At 38.4% G+C, this 16,663-nt stretch overlaps 1 protein-coding gene across 2 annotated transcripts in view; it reads right to left on the bottom strand.

The window, feature by feature from the left end:
• ANO5 (anoctamin 5) overlaps positions 1-16,663 on the bottom strand; it is a 96,363-nt gene that overhangs the window by 17,636 nt on the left and 62,064 nt on the right. For both annotated transcript variants that reach the window (XM_014841460.3, XM_070491355.1), the window contains 8 exons: positions 12,972-13,106; positions 12,519-12,624; positions 12,363-12,423; positions 7,828-7,979; positions 5,721-5,795; positions 3,913-4,135; positions 2,063-2,232; positions 1,357-1,454 (listed from right to left, as the gene is read on the bottom strand). In XM_014841460.3, the coding sequence (XP_014696946.3) occupies positions 1,357-1,454; positions 2,063-2,232; positions 3,913-4,135; positions 5,721-5,795; positions 7,828-7,979; positions 12,363-12,423; positions 12,519-12,624; positions 12,972-13,106 (1,020 nt within the window). The remainder of the gene's footprint in view (positions 1-1,356; positions 1,455-2,062; positions 2,233-3,912; positions 4,136-5,720; positions 5,796-7,827; positions 7,980-12,362; positions 12,424-12,518; positions 12,625-12,971; positions 13,107-16,663) is intronic.

The following is a 16,663-nucleotide window of genomic DNA, read 5'->3' as shown; positions in this document are numbered from 1 at the left end:
TAAATCTATATATCAATTTTGGAGATAATTGGTTGAGTCTTCCAATCCATGAATACAATGTTTCTCTCCATTCATATAGATTTCAAAATAACCTTTCAGCATACAAATTCCATTCCAGTGTGTAACTGATCCCATCTGTTCTACTCTATTTAAAGTACCAGTTTTCATTTACGTGCAATTGATTCTTTTTTTATACTCATTTGTTCTTGCTTAATTTATATGTTTTTACTTAAATGACTTCCTAATCCTTTTTCATGACATATCACCTCCTCATATATTTTTAGACTTTGCCAGAATCTTCTAGATAGAGTAAGTTCACTTTCTAAAACTTGATTTTGTTAGCAGCCTTTGTAGCATTAAATCTCATTATAAGTTTTGGAATTTTGGTTTGTAGGCTTAATTTTACTTGTTTCTTTTTTCTTTTACTCGCCTGTCTGCCTGTCTCTTATCTTGTCTGTGCATATTTATCGCCTCCCTTGTGTTTGGTTTATGTCCATTCTGTCCTCTGTGTTCTCAATCTGGAGCCAGCACTTAAAACAACGGCTTGGAGTTATTTCTCTGTGGCAATACTAGGAATGTCGTGGATCAAATACTGCTTGAAAGGATGTCTATGTCCTTCGTCAGCACATGAAATAGAAGCCCGGGAGCACATGGAACTGCGCCAGGGCAGCAGAGGGAAAGGATCTTTTCAAGCTTCTTTCATGAATAAGTGAGAATGAACCCAGTCCCTGGCTTCAAGTACATGTAGTGAAGCTGCCCCATCCCCCAACTTAAGCAGGGCATTTTAATCCACTTCACGCTGCAGGTGTGAGAACCTGACACTGTCATTTCCTAACAAGGAGCCCTGCAGGACCACAGGTGTATGAGCCTTCTCTTTTTATCCATGGGGATGTTCATCTTATATTGAAGATCAACTGTCATTTTGGTTGTCTCTTTTTATAATGTATTCATTATTGCTGTGCTTTCGGAACAGAGAGCAACCTCTTCACATACCAGCATTTCATTCACAACCAATTTTTGTGCCTAGGTGTGTCCATGACATATAGATCTGTTTACAGAGTTCAATGCTTAGTAATCCTGAGAATAATGTGCATCACATAGAATAATCTACAGCGGAGATAATGTCTAGATTTCCAGTGGAACCTTCACAGGAGAGGTGGATACTCAGTAGAGATGCATATTTAAAAGCCTCTGTTACCTTAATTCCTTCTTGACTGTTGATTAAAAATGAAGTTTTTTTATTGACTAAAATATTTGCTAACAAAAGCACCATGATAATCAAAGAATTCCATTTTCTTCCAGAGGAAATCTCTCATGGTTACTTAAATTAAGCAAAAGCTTCCAAGTCGTACATACGGATAAATGGCTTCTTTAATGTTTCCGAAGATCTGTTTCCCAGTCATTATGATGGTCAACTGGGTTGTTAATTCTATCAGACAGCCTCCAGGATCACACTAGTCAGAAGCAAGAAGAGAAAAAAGAAGTGAATGATGAAAGATGGACTTTTGCAACAAAAGAAATCCCAAACCAGAAGATCAGAACCTGAAGATTTTGTTTGGCATGGATAGCAAAGGGATATTTAGCTCAATAGGTCCAAGTGTGACCACAGACCAGCACCAGGCTAGCTGTATTAGATTCAGCTGGGGATCTCTGAGTCTCATTGTTAGAAAATTCTGAATCTTTATTTGGATGCACAGGCAGGTTTGGAAAGCACTGATCTGGTCTAACTCTGTAACTCCTGGTGGAGCCCTTTCTGCCACAGCTCCAGAAGTTGTCATTCATCCTTTGCAGGGAGCCGTCGGCTATACAGAACGTACTTATCCCATTTCACAGCTCGTTTTACTGCCAAACAATAGGCATAATATAACTTCTTGCCCAGAAGAAACTGGAAAGTCTATCTGATGGCCGGATTCTAAGACTAGTACCCTCTGTGGACAGGATCAGCATCTCACACTTCTCTTGCAACTTGACAATATTGGAGTTAGCGGTGGCCACACAGAAGGCATTTGGTTAACACTGAGTTACTGAAGCCACAAATCTCCGCTCTCAAGGGAATTCTTACCTCTTCACTTCTCCACACATTGAATAAATATGTGTACTTTCCGGGATAGCCCACGAACTTCCCTTTAAAGAAAGCTACATAGAAGCAGGACGAGTAAAAATTTACAAACTGAAACAGGAACATTTTCAAGGTAAGACTGCTCTCATACTCCTGGTAAGTTCGAGGAATTTCTGTTAAGTAAAAAAACACCAAAGTTTAATGATGTACCTTCCTGTTTCTCCTTACATTTCATACTTCCTGGGACAAGCGGCTATCTACTCATCTTATTCCGAGAGCCTGCTGCAATGATCCCCACTCCACCCATAATAGACCAACAGTAAGTAACTGTTGACTTTGTGCCAGACTTTCTATTAGAGACTTTGTATTACTCTATCACTGGAGAAGCCTGGGAAGCCGTCATTATTACATTTCGAGGGGTGAAATACTTGCCCAGGGTCACCCAGTCAGAATATGGAATTCAAACCCATATCAGACTACAGAGCCTCATACTCAACCCCTTACAGGACATGATGTCCTGTAAACACATCAGCTCCCTCTCGTGTGTTTTCAATCAGGTTTAAACAAAGCAAACTCCTGTCAAGGGCAGGGGATGATTTCCAAACCGAACTGCGTTTCCTCTCATGAATTAACTGGCTCTATCAATTTTGAAAACAATGCCACGCAAATGGCGGCAGTTATAGCACACATTTCCCTCTCTATTTAAAATGCATGATCTACCATTTAATGAATTCCAAAGACAAGAAAATATGAGATCCTCTTGACCCCACAGCAGGGTATCATGAGGCAGATAAGAGGAAGGGAGCGTGTTTTTCTGAGCTGATGATTTCCCAAGCGCATGAGCTGATCCAGCCAAATCCATCCCATTTTCAGCAATGCGGAGAGAGTGATACAGATTACTCTAAACACACAGGCAACTTCTCCCTTTCAGTGAAATTTAGCTGCATTCCCACAAAATCTCTGATGTGAATATAAGTGATTTTTGTCATTGAAAAAAGCTGTGATTTTTCAGGTGCTGCCTGCGATGAATGGTTTTGCTGCGGATAGCACAAGAAAAGTAAAATTGAGAGACGGGAACTCCAAACCTGAAGAGAGTGTCTAACGAAAGTTGCTCCCCAGTGCTCACTCCAGTGCTGAGGGAATGACGTGCTCGTTTTGTACCACTGGGCACGACCTCTCTGCACAGGTCTGGAGGCGGGCACGGCTCCTGGAGAGCGTGCTCAGAGAGGCTGAGGCCTCCAGGAGAGTCTCTGACCTTATTTCCGAGTGGCGGGGGCAAGGCCAGAAGCACCTGTGCTCCGCGCTCCCCTCCCTCACTGACTCTCCCACTTCACCTGTCACCCCGCCACCTCCCCTCATGGCCTGAGGGGAAATTTTAACATTTTCTAAAAGAAAATAATCCAGGTTCGAAGACATGGCAACTGAAAAGAGAAGTGCGAAATTTTAGATTTCTTCAGGAGGAGCTAATGGTTCTGTTTTTCTCATGATCGTTTGCAAGATCAAATACCTTCTAAATACCACACACATGAAATAAAAATTATGTCTTGAGAAAAGTGAGGATTTTTCGTAGGATTCAGCTAGCCCTAACAAGGGAGAATTAAGACAAGAATACTCAAAAAGATCTACAGCATCCTAATTCTTCCTTTTAGTTCTTCTTCCTGCTTCCACTGTGATGGGCCTGAATGTCGCTGTTAGGTGATTCTGCCGCACCGGGCTACGGGTCCACCTATAGAGTAGAACTGCCTTAAAGTGTACCTTTAAAAAATGAACTCCCTGCAGGAAGGTCCAAAATGGATGTAGAGCACTGGTAGGGACCCTTGTTCAGAGTCACACTAACGCTCTGGGCAACTTACCCATTTTTGTAATCCAGGCAGATATCTTTTCATAAAAGAAATTCAAGATCAAGATGACAATGAAGTTCAAGCACGATCCAGTGAGTGAGGTGGTTATCTGGGGAGTGAGGAAACTTTTGACCTGCTTTAAGGATGCTTCACTTTCCATGAAGCTGGCAAACGTGGCAAAGACTGACAGGCGGTATACAATCACAGCTACCATACACGCGATGACGAGAGACATCTGGGGGAGAGAAACAACGAATTGGTCACCCTGGTCTCTGTGTCTCTGTGATGCACACATATCTGCAACACACTGTTCTCTTTGTCTCATACATTAAGTTCAGCAGCTCTGACATGGAAAGCAAACCAAGTCAGCCTCTCGCCCCATAGACGGCAGGAAATGAATACCAGTAAAGTAAAAGGGTTAGAGATGAGGCATATGGCAGCAGCTGGGGAAGTCTAAAAGAGAAATCTACTGGCTGCCCATCCTCTAGCAAGAGCTGGAAAACTAGTCAGAAGTCCCAATTCTGCCCATGGCCTTACCTATTCTTAGATGGCCCTGGAGTTAAGGATGTTTTTTGCATTTTTAAAGGTCATAAGGAAAAATAAAGACAATTATGCGCCAGAGACTATTTGTGGCCTACAAAGCTTAAAATATATCTGGCACCCTTACAGAAAATGTCTGCCAACCTCTGCTCTAGGCTGGAGTTAAACACGTGGTGTGAAGATCACTTATTTCCCAGAGAAAAATACATTTAAAGATTCTATTTCATTTCCTCTCGGAATGTTGCCATTAGTGGTCTGATACGCCTGGTAGTGTAGATATTTGTGTAGAGTCTGCATAAATTTTATACACTTTCCAAACCACAAAAACACAAAAATCTAGGGATGGCTTTATAGAGATAATTGGAGAGTTTTATTCTGAAAGTTGAGGAAGAGACTCAGATTGAATGAGTACTGAAAACAAAAGGAAGAAAAATCTTTCTGGGACCAGACTCCAGAGTAATTCACGAGGGGCATTCCAAATGGATTACTGTCCCCCTTTTATTCTACCATCTCTCCTCCATGATTGTTATATCATCTAAGAAAATGCATTTAAAATAGGAAAATTAATACCTTCACCAAATGCTAAATGCCAAAGATAAAAAATCATGAGACAATATGGATGGTGAGGTTAAACTATAATCTACAATTGCTAATGATATTTCAACCTGCTAAACTGTCAGAGGGTAACATGACCTCTTTTCCTCAAATTAAAGGCTGCCTGTAGGAGGGCACGAATTTGGAAAAGGGAAGGCAGGAAATAGATTATGGTGATGGGGGAATCTAATGGCTAAAAGGCATGGAGAAAACCCGACTCCCTCACATGGGATAAGCCAACTGAATTTTTCAAGGAGAAGAAGGAAGATTTTCTTCTGTTTATCTCAGCAAGAGAATGAACTTCAATAGTATATGCGAGTTTTTTTCTTTCATTTTTTGCAGATATTTTAAGTAGAGATAAAGATAAATGAATGATTTTTTAAAAACTAACCAGAGTCTGCAAATTGTCATACTGTTCTGGTTTCAAATTCTCCCCTAATCAACGAAGAGCTGGGAGGGGAGAGGGTCAGGCTCTAAGACAAAGCTCCTCGCTCTCCCTCCAGCTCTTCTTCCAAGGTTCAATTGTGGCACACTCAGGTGGACTACGGTTTATTTTGTAAAGAGCTCTATTCAAGATAAAAGGACGGGGGAGGGAGGGACTCAAGAGCTTCTGCAGATGAAACTGTGGAGATAATCCTAATACGACTGCATGTCAGAGATGATATCAGTTTTTAAAGAACGCTTACCCATAATGTCACCGTGGCTCCTGACAAAAAGTACCATGGAAGACGACTACATAGAGGCATGTAGGGTTCCATCTCCTATAATTTTGAAGAAATCACAGCAAAATTCAATGTCTACTTCAAAGTTGGGACTCCAAGCAGCAGTCAAAATCACAATGCCGAAAGCAGAAACTTCCCCAAAGCTTCCACTACAGCTCACGGAAGACTACATTCTAACAATGGTTCCTTCCCTTTAAGGAGAAACCTTCCGGGATCTCAGATGAGATGTGATGGACACACACTAGTTCCTGAGTGTTGCATCAGAGTGGTATTCAGGGCCTGGGAGCCAGGAAACAAGTCAACCCCTGAGGGCTGCTGCTTGAGTGGACATGCTTTAACGATGTTACAATTTTATTCTAAGTGAATTAAGTTGAATTGCGTTGCTCTGTAATTGCTTGGCATGATATTAAATAGGGGGCCTTCTTTATATTTATAGGGTTGTGTTCTTCCACATAGTCCAGGGGCCAAGGATGTTCTCCCTTGATGCTTTTTTAAGTCATTAATGGAAGATATTAATGATATCAACTGACATTCTTAGCTATATCAAGGGGCAGTTAGATCTTACCCAAAAGAATACTGCCATATGGTAAAAAAATAGTTGTCAGTAGAAATCTAAATCGTGCAATTCTATCTAAAACATAAGATTTTATACCTTAAGGATTTAAGAGGGAACTGAATGCAAACAGAACTCAACAGGCAGCATAGGCTGTCCACGAGCTCTCTTAAACCCCAGGATATGTGTGCACATATGTGATTATACATGTGTGTGTCCGTGTGTGCGTCCATGCAGGCATATGTGTGTTCCCTACACAAACTCAAATGTGAAAGTTCTGGTTGTACTCACCACTGAGGAAACACTGCACGTAAGTCAAAAAAACTTGACTTCAAAACCATTAAAGATAAGGGAAGTCCATAAGTCATTGTGAATCAATACATATTATTTTTCATCTGGTTTCAAATGTAAACATTCATCACATCTTGTTTTTATGTCAATAATTTTTGGTAAAGCCAATAGGCCTGCTTTTAATTTACTTTTTTATCCCATAAAATATGAATAGATACACATGTCATTATTATGACAATATCTCTTTTAATATATTTTCTTAATTTCAAAATGCCACCCAAGTTGTTAATGTATTTTCTGAGGTGTTTTTTCCTTTATTCATTTCCTGAATTTTTTGTAATGTTTCCATGCAATTTAGTAAAGGTTTAGTAATGTCTAAAGTGTGAACAGAATTTTGAGTATCACACCTCAAGAATGTGTCCTGAACAGAGTCGGGAATTCTACTGCAGAACCTGTTAGAAACATATTCTACCCTCCCTTTAGTAGCATCGGTAACACAGTGATGTCAGGTTACGGAGAGGGAGGGGCTCTAAGAATACGTGGCCAAGAGTCTGGTCTTTGAAGGCAAAGTACCTTCTATTTTCACATAAAAAATTGAAGTCCAAGAAGTCAAATTGCTCAGTCAACAATACACAGCTGGTTTGCCAGTTAAGGATCTCAGAATCTGAACTACCCCCCACCCCATACACCAGTGCAATGATCTTCCCTTTATAATCAATTAAAAAGCATTAGGTGAATAAAATTTGATCTAATGAAGCCATCACCCATAAGCCCACTATCTTAATACAATGTTATTCAAATTTTTGCATATTAACTTAGCATCATTTCCATATGCACATTTATAATAAAACCCACAGTACATATACTAGTCTCGGTTTTCTTTTTATTTCACTTAGTATTAAAACTAAGTATTTCATAATATGATGTCTTGGATTTGCTTCAAAATAGTCTAGTGGCAGAGAGGAATAGGTGTATAAATGTAACAAGACTGTCCAAGAATGAGTATTAATTTAAGATGGCTGAGCAGTCCATCCTGGGGTTCATTTTACTTTTCTATCTACTTCTGTATGCATTTGAAACATCTATTAGAAACAAGTAAAGAAGTTTTTATGATTTATAGTTGGAGAATATATTAAAGGCAAATTAAAATACACATTATTATTTGAGAGGCACCCTACAGCAGTGTGTCCACTGAGACATGCTGCCCATTTCTGTTTCCTAATCTACCTTAGTCACTGGATTCATTTTCCTGTGTGTGCACATCGCTTCAAATTCCGGTCTCAGCTGAAGCTGCTGCTGCTCCTCTTCGAAGTCCACCAGGTCCCACTCATACTCTAGTCGCGCTTGTCGCTGTTTCCAAAACTCCAAAAACAATGTGACTACAAGCAAAGAAATGTATAAAAACAACTATAATCAAGAGACAGAGAAATAAAGTGACTAAGAAAATAACTGGGTTTTCCTCTACTTTTAAAAATCATTTGGCTGCATGATTGTTCTGTCACTATTAAGTTGGACGATAAAATTATAAAATGATTAATGTTGGCATAATACATGTAATAATGTTGAAATAACTCATATATAGAAATTCAAGTTATGAGGTCGGCTCTGTGGCATAGTGGTTAAGTTCATGCCCTCCTCTTTGGCAGCCCAGAGTTTGTAGGTTCGGATCTCGGGCGTAGACCTACGTACAACTCATCAAGTGATGTTGTGGTGGTGTTTCACATACAAAATAGGGGAAGATGGAACCAGATGTTAGCTCAGGGCCAATCTTCCTCACCAAAAAGAGGAAGCTAACAGATGTTTCCTCACCACAAAAAAGAAAAATTCAAGTTAATTTCTTAAACAGTAGTCCATGCAAAGAAAAAAATTTTCAGGCACATTGCTGTCTCTCTTCATTCAGATAATGTAAAGTAACATTTAAACTTAACTTTTTACTAACATCTAGAATTTGTTTGTATGCTGTTTATTGAAATCATTCACAACTGTACCACTTTCTTAGGCTTAGGGAAATTTAAAGAAAACATAAGAGCCATTCCACAGCACAATCTCTCTCTCTCTCTCTCTCTCTATATATATATATTTGTATGTACACACAAATATATATTATATATTACATACAATTTTAACAAACTTTCATTTGAAGAGTAATATATTTCCAGAAAAGTATATCAAACATAATTGCACAATTGAAAGAATTTTCACAAAATAAACACATTCATGTAATAAACATCAGCATCAAAAAATAGAACACCACCAGCACCCCCAGAAACCCTCCCTTATGTCTCTTCTGAACCAGAAATTTAACTAGTCTCCTAGCTTCTAATATTATAGGATAGTTTTGCCTGTTTTTGAACTTTACATAAATGCGGGTTTTATGTCAAGTTTTGTTTCAGTTCAAGTTTGTTTGTAAACTGAATCCATGCTGCTGTGTAAAGCAAAAGTTCATTTCTTTTCATTGGTGTATAGTATTCCATTGTATCACTAAATGACAATCTCGTCTGTCTATTCTTGGGTTCATGGGTTAAAGACTTGAGTGTAAGACCTGAAACCATAAATCTCCTAAAAGAAAACAGAGTGGGTAAGCTCTTTGACATCAGACTTGGCAATCATTAGCTGGATTTGACATAAAAGCTAAGGCAACAACAGAAATGTAAACAAGTGGGCTACATCAAACTAAAAATCTTCTGCACAGCAAAGAAAACCATAAACAAAATGAAAAGGCAACCTACAGAATGAGGGAAAATATTTGCAAATCATATTTTTGATAAGAGGTTAATATCCAAAATATATAAAGAACTCATACAACTCAATAGCAAAAAAACAATAGGATTAAAATATGGGCACAGGATCTATTAGACATTTTTCCAAAGAAGACATACAAATGGCCAACAGGTACACAAAAAGGAGCTCAACATCACTAAGCATCAGGAAAATGAAAATCAAAAACACACCTGTAGAATGGCTATCATCCAGAGGACAAGTGTTGGCGAGGATGTAGCGAAAAGGGAACCCTTGTCCACTGTTGGTGGGAATGTAAATTGGTACAGCCATTATGGAAAATGGTATGGAGGTGCCTCCAAAAATTAAAAGCAGAAATACCATATGATCCAGCAATTTCACTTCTAGGTATTTATCCAAAGAAAACAAAATCACTACCCTGAAGCGATATCTGCTCTGCTTCCTTGCAGTGTTATTTACAATAGCCAAACCATGGAAACAACTTAAGTGTCCATCGACGGATGAATGAGTATAGAAAATGTAGCATATATATACAATGGAATATTATTCAGGCAACAAAAAAGACAAGGAAATCTTGCCATTTGCGACAACATGGATGGACCTTGAGGGTATTACATTAAGCGAAATACGTCAAACAAAGAAAGACAAATACTGTATGACCTCATTCATATGTGGAATCTAAAGAAAATCATTGAAACAGAGTACAGATTGGTGGTTGCCAGAGGAAAGGGGTGGTGGGTGGGGGAAATGGGTGAAAGTGGTCAAAAGGTACAAACTTCTAGTTATGAGACTAAGTTGTGGGGATGTATGCACAGCATGGTGACTACAGTTAAAAATACTGTGTTGCATATTTCAAAGTTCCTAAAAGAGTGGATTTAAAATGTTCTTACCACAAGAAAAGAAATTTGTAACTCTGTGAGGTAATGGATGTTAACTAAACTTATTGTGTTATCATTTTGCAATATATACACATATCAAAACATTATGTTGTACACCTTAAACTAATTCAGTGTTATATGTCAAATATATCAGTAAAACTGAGGGGATAAAAGTGGAAGTGACCTAAATGTCCAATAGAGAACTGGGTGGATAAAGTGTGATAAATTCATAAAAGGCAATCATATTCCATTAAAATACACACACACACCCATCCACATATTATTGTTATGGAAGGAGTCTCATCACTCGTTGTTGAAGAAAAAGTAGGCTTAAAACTATGCATATTTTTATACCATTTATGTAAAATTATATGAACACATGTGCCCACACATATAGAGTAAAAGATTCTGAAAAATCGTTGCCAAAATAATGATTCTATTTCTAGTAATTTTAACATTATTTTCTTCCTGCGTCTACACACTGCTTGAAGTTCCTAGGATGGGTATGTATTTTTATTACAAATAAACCAAAAAGTTAAAAAAAAAAAAAAGTATCTCCTACCATCCACTACAAAGCGTGCTACGCATCATTTTTAGGTCTCGACCCCTTGGATTAGTGTTGTTTCTTTAAGGTGGAATACTTTTCCTTCACACCTAGTCTGCCAACTCACCCTTTGATTCAGCTTAATTGGTTATTAGTTGTTGTACTAAAACAAACATCCTTGAAGTTCTTTCCATAGAATTTGGCCAAGACCCTCAAAAACCAAAGCTAAATCAATTCGCTGCTATGATCAACTTTTCCGAAAGAGTGATGGCAGCGCCCTTCAGAATCCTTACAGTCATGCTAGGTGTTCCATATACAGCTGCTCCTCCATCTTGCTGGAAGGTAAGTTAGTGTTGGTGCACAGTCTCTCCCAGTGAAAACAGCTGAAAACTATTACATTTGTCGTAATTTGTGTGCCTATCACTCACTTCTGATTCCAAGTAATGGTACAGGCAGGATTTGGCAGCACGTGATGAAGAGATGGCCCTACACTAACGTACCAAACTCGGGGTTGCTGGAGAAGTGTTAGTAAGCTTTCTCTGTCCTCTGTTCTCCCTTTGAATCTGGGCTGCTCTCTTCAGGCCACAGCCAAGCAGAAGTGAGAGAAACTCATAAAGCCCTCTGCTTCACACACACTCACAACTTTTGGTGCCTTTTTGCCTTGATCAAGATGCCCTTGCTCCCTTGCCCAGTTTTTAAATGCATATATTTGTGTTTGTTAAAGACTTTTTTTTTTAATTGGAAAGAAAAAAAGTCTATTTTTTCCCAGAGTCCCCTAGATTTTGAGACATATTTTAGAAGTCTTCAGACTTCCTCTTGCTGAGTTATTCTTACAGAAAATATTTTCTTCACTGATGGTAGGAACAACTTCATGACACTTCTATTTCCTGTGTGAAAGGAGAAAGACAAACTACGGGGACATTTCCAAAATTAAGGGGAATTCCACTTTATATGGAAGATTTTCAACAAATGGAACTGGAACCTGAAACTAGAATTAGACACTGAGAATTCAGACTCAAACATTGATTTTCATCCCTCAGCAGTTTTTGATTCTTGTTTCAGTTTGTATCCGTGACTCAACATTTTGCAGCTACAAAATATTTATCTTTATTCTCTCCTGAATTAAGTACTTATTGAGTTTTTACCACAGTGCTGAATACACGTAAAGTTTCAAAAATTATATTTCTCTTGGGGCCAGCCCAGTGGCATAGCAGTTAAGTTTGCATGCTCCGCTCTGGTGGCCCGGGGTTCGTGTGTTCAGATCCCAGGTGTGGACCTATGCACCGCTCCTCCAGCCATGCTGTGGCAGGTGTCCCACATATAAAGTAGATGAAGATGGGAACAGATGTTAGGTCAGGGCTAATCTTCCTCAAAAAAAAATTATATTGTCTCTCAGAGAAATGAACAGATGATCAATAGAGACCATTTTTGGACCAAGGACTAAAGACCACTGATGTGGACTCCATCAGTGTATCCATGCCAGCAAAGACACAAAGATCTAAAATTACCTTTGGTACATAAGGTATGCCATCTGTACATGTTATACGGATGGGTCATATAACATAACGTGGAGAAAGTTTTTTACACGACTATTTACTCACCCCAAATTCCCATGAATATTGCAAAGAACACTGTTGACTCGTTATCAAATAAATGGGAAACCTTTAAAAACAACATCACAAAGAGTACTTAGTATCAGATGCAATACAAAGGAGGGAAATTGCAAGTCTTTTCAACATATCACAATACATCCTTACCTGTGAGGCCAAACACGTAGTATTTAGTCTCCAGTAATCACACACGAAGTCACAGAGTGGGCACATGATAATCTGGCCTCCAATCAGAGGGTCACAGATTTCAGTGCTGCAGACGGAACAGCAAAGTCATTTTAAAAATGATGCGTGTTTGAGAGTTCTTATCAGAACAACTGTTTACACAGCTTCTCACATATGGCAGAGGGGGCAACGAAACAGCCATTTCTGTAGTAGGTCAAGCCATGCTCTGAAGAACAAAATCTTTAGAGCTGATCATTAAGAACAGATTTTCCACAAAGCACCAGATGAGGGGTAGCTGCTATGTTTGGGTCTTTTGCGGAAAAACGAATTATATGCTACCATGAGGAAACATTCTGAAACAAATGCTGGGAAATAACAGTTCCATTAGCATAAGATCACGACACTTTCTCTACACGGGAGACTCAGCTCACTTACCTGCTTGATGTATCGCTCATTGATAACAAGCCGTAAATAAAACAAGCTAAGCCGACTACAGCGGCAAAGGTCAGCATTTCTGTGTAAAATCCGAGAAAAACAAAATAGATGCCAAATTTTTCTCCGAAATAATTCCTGTGAAAGAGGGTGAAAATAGAATCAGAGGTTGGAAGAAGGATGCAGCCCAGGGAGGCTTGGTCTTGCATTCAGACAGGCCTGTGTTCTAATTTTGGCTCCACCGCTTTCTAGCCCTGTAATTTTGGTCAAGCTGCTAAGCTCTCTAAACTTCACTTTCTACATCATAAAATGCAGGATGACGCTTCTCCACAGCATTGGTGGAAGGATTAAAAGAGAGAACGCATATAAGTAGGAAGCCAACTGAGCGGAAGTTAAGTTTTAATTTTGAAATAATAAGGTAATTTGAAAACTCCTAAAGAGTTTAAACGTTTTGAAATAAACTGCAGAAGATTCTCCAGTGTGACTTCTAGCAGTTAGCTTAAATCAAAATGACATTCACAATCTGCACCGACCTTTGCTTTCTCTCTCTTTCTAAAACTGAACAATGTACTCTGACCACAGCAGGCGAAAGCGAGTGTGTGTATAAACTTCTATCTTCCTTCAAGTGTGGCTCTCTGATGGATGCTTACAGAATTGAGATGCGTAGCAAACCAAGGAATGAAAAGTGACAGCTTGATAAAAGTTCCATAGAATATACAGTTCAGCTCTTGCATTACAAAGAGTTGAAAAGTGACAGCATTACTTGGCATAAATGTTCGAATCTCACAAGCAAATTATTTTGTTCTTTTTTTTAAACCGAGTCCCCCTTACGGAATCCCTCAGAGAACCAGAGAATGTCATTTTCTCTACCTCAAAAAACTAGTTTTTTTTTTTTAAAAAAGAATCATGTTCCTCATTCATAAAGAGCTCAGCTCACCAAATCTGTGAAGGCTTTCCACCGTTTCCTATGATCCGATAGATGTGATCTCTCTTGGGTTCACGTAGCATGCTATATGTAAATCTATTAGCATATGGAATGTGCCATAGCATGGCTTAATGAGCGGTGTGTAGGTCCATGCCCGGGATCTGAACCCGTGAACCCCAGGCCACCAAAGCGGGGTGCACAAAATTAACCACTACACTACCAGACCGGCTCCTCCCAATGATAAAATTTTAAAATATTTTTCTCATATCCAATATTAATTTTATTGAATCTCCTTTATTCAACATCTCATTCTTCTAATCTTTTCTAGTTAAACAGGCATCTTTCTGCTGGTACCGTCTTTCATTCTTTCCAGTCATAATAAACATTTTTACATTGTTCTTTTCCCTTGTTCTGCTCTTCAAACTACTATAAACCTTGAAACTAAACTATGAGTCCATCATATCCCCTTGCTAATTTGCCATTCACAACTTCCTTTGGTTTTCTCACACATAGGATGAGTGAACTTGCTTTTTTCCTTTTTTTTTTTTTTTGCTGAGAACTATAGCAATTACTGTAAAAAAAAGTGAACACTGCAATATGGCATAACATCAAAATCTAGAATAAAAGAAAATTATTTGATTTTGTAGAATTTACTATTCACCATATGTATTTCCATTTGATGCTTTAAAAGTTACAGAATCGATAATTTTTGTAAAACATCAATACCACTGCCATAGATTTAACCTAAAAATTCTTCAGAAATTCATACAGAATTGGATATTTTAATAGCCTTACTTTTAAAGAACTACATTTTCTCCCTTTAAAATTTCAAGAATCTTATTTCATAAGAATTAGAAAAGAACAGTCCTCAAGAACTGCAGACTTTTAATTAATATTCAAAAGATTCTCAAGGGGCCGGCCTGGTTGCACAGTGGTTAAGTTCACATGCTCCACTTTGGCGGCCTGGAGTTCACAGGTTTGGATCCTGGGTGCAGACCTACACACCACTCATCAAGCCATGCTGTGGTGGCATCCCACATACAAAACGGAGGAATATGGGCACAGATGTCAGCTCAGAGCGAATCTCTCTCACCACAAAAAAAAAAGATTCTCAAAAAGAGAAATACTGAGGTAAGCATTTATTTTATAAGGGTTTATAGAAATTATTTTACTAATCGTTGGGTTTAGGGATCTTAACAACACATTAAGAACTAAACCATCTCTTAAGAGGGCAAAAAGTAAGAGACAGGTCCTAGATCTGTATTATGGTAGAAATGTATACATTATTAAAATAACATTTAAGGTGTTAAATTATCTTATTGTTCAAAACAAAGAAAATGAGAGAAATCTAATAACATGAGACACTCTATAAAGACTGAAATATACGGAGAACCCTTTGTTTTAAGTATTAATATTTTAGAAAAGTGTGCCTTATATTTATACCTGTGGTATTTCTCAACTTGTCCATTTAACTGACCAGACTTTCAACTCAACAGTGGCCCCAGACCGTCTAGCATGGCATTCGGTAGGCAGAAGACATTCGCTAATTCTGGTTGAGACATCTTGTGAGAAGGCACTCATCTAATTTTGTATTCCTAGGACCTAGGACTTAGTCTGAGGCACAGCACATAATCAAAGGAATGATGATAGAACTGAACTGAATACAGGCTTGAGGAATGAATTAAAAAAGGCAAACATTCGGTCTAAAGAGATTCATTTTTATAGTGAATCCACAGACATCTGAGAAACTTAGCTTAGCTATTACAATGTCTTGGCATTTTAATAGCACCATTATCATCACTGTAAATACATTTATTTAAGCTATTTGCTATATAGCAGAACATCAATTTTATTTCTAAGTATCAGGCCACTCAAAATAGGTGCTATCAAAAGAAAAATTATATGAAGCTCTTGAATTGGAAAGAAAAATTGGGATCAGAGGGCATATAAAATTGAAGACGGATAAACCAATGATTGCAACCTTGGCATTTCCATTTTTCCTGAAAAAATATAATCTATTATGACAAAATGATCAGTGCCCCAAAAAAGGCAGTAAAACTATTTACAAAGATTTGGACACGGAACTTAAGTTTGGCGTAGAGATAACAGAAAATATGTGAAATCTAGGAATTTGAATTCTTATATTCTAAATCTCTTTCTAGGCACCCCAAGACATCCTGCCTTCTTTTCTGTTTTTAATCCTCCATATCCAATCTTCTACTAGGTCCAAGAAATTTTGTCATAAAAACCTTTTTCTAATCCACAGTGCCCTCTCTTTCCTGTCACGAGTGGCTTGGATATGACTTTCAACATCTATTACTGGAAAATTTTAACAGCCTCCTACTTTGCTGACTTCAGTCTTGTATCCTTCTAAACTACCTTCCTTCTTTCCAATAGGGTGAGGTTTCCAAAGCAAAAATTGAACAATGGCCTTTCCCTCCTTCACAGGTTTCATCCTTTCATCTTAGCAGTGTTCTTCATGATTTTGTTCCTGATAAACATTCATCCATCTCACTACTATTACTTCTACATAAAGAACCCCGTGGACAATGCTCTTCCTCAGCCCAGGGCTCTGTACTTATTCTCTCTGCCTGGGATATTCTTACCTAACTTGTTTACCTAGCTACTTATCTCTCAAGACACAGCTCAAGAAGAAGCGTGTGAACCTTTCTCTGAGGTTGTCATACAGGCAGGTGCCTTTCCTCTGTGTGCTGTTCTCTGATGAGTATCACTCTGCTTTAATTATTATGCATTTGTGTATCTTCCTGCA

The sequence above is a fragment of the Equus asinus genome, chromosome 20 (genome assembly GCF_041296235.1).
Source record: "Equus asinus isolate D_3611 breed Donkey chromosome 20, EquAss-T2T_v2, whole genome shotgun sequence".
Taxonomy (NCBI): domain Eukaryota; kingdom Metazoa; phylum Chordata; class Mammalia; order Perissodactyla; family Equidae; genus Equus; species Equus asinus.
The sequence above is the reverse complement of the archived record's forward strand: the minus strand, read 5'-3'. Positions and strand labels throughout refer to the sequence as shown.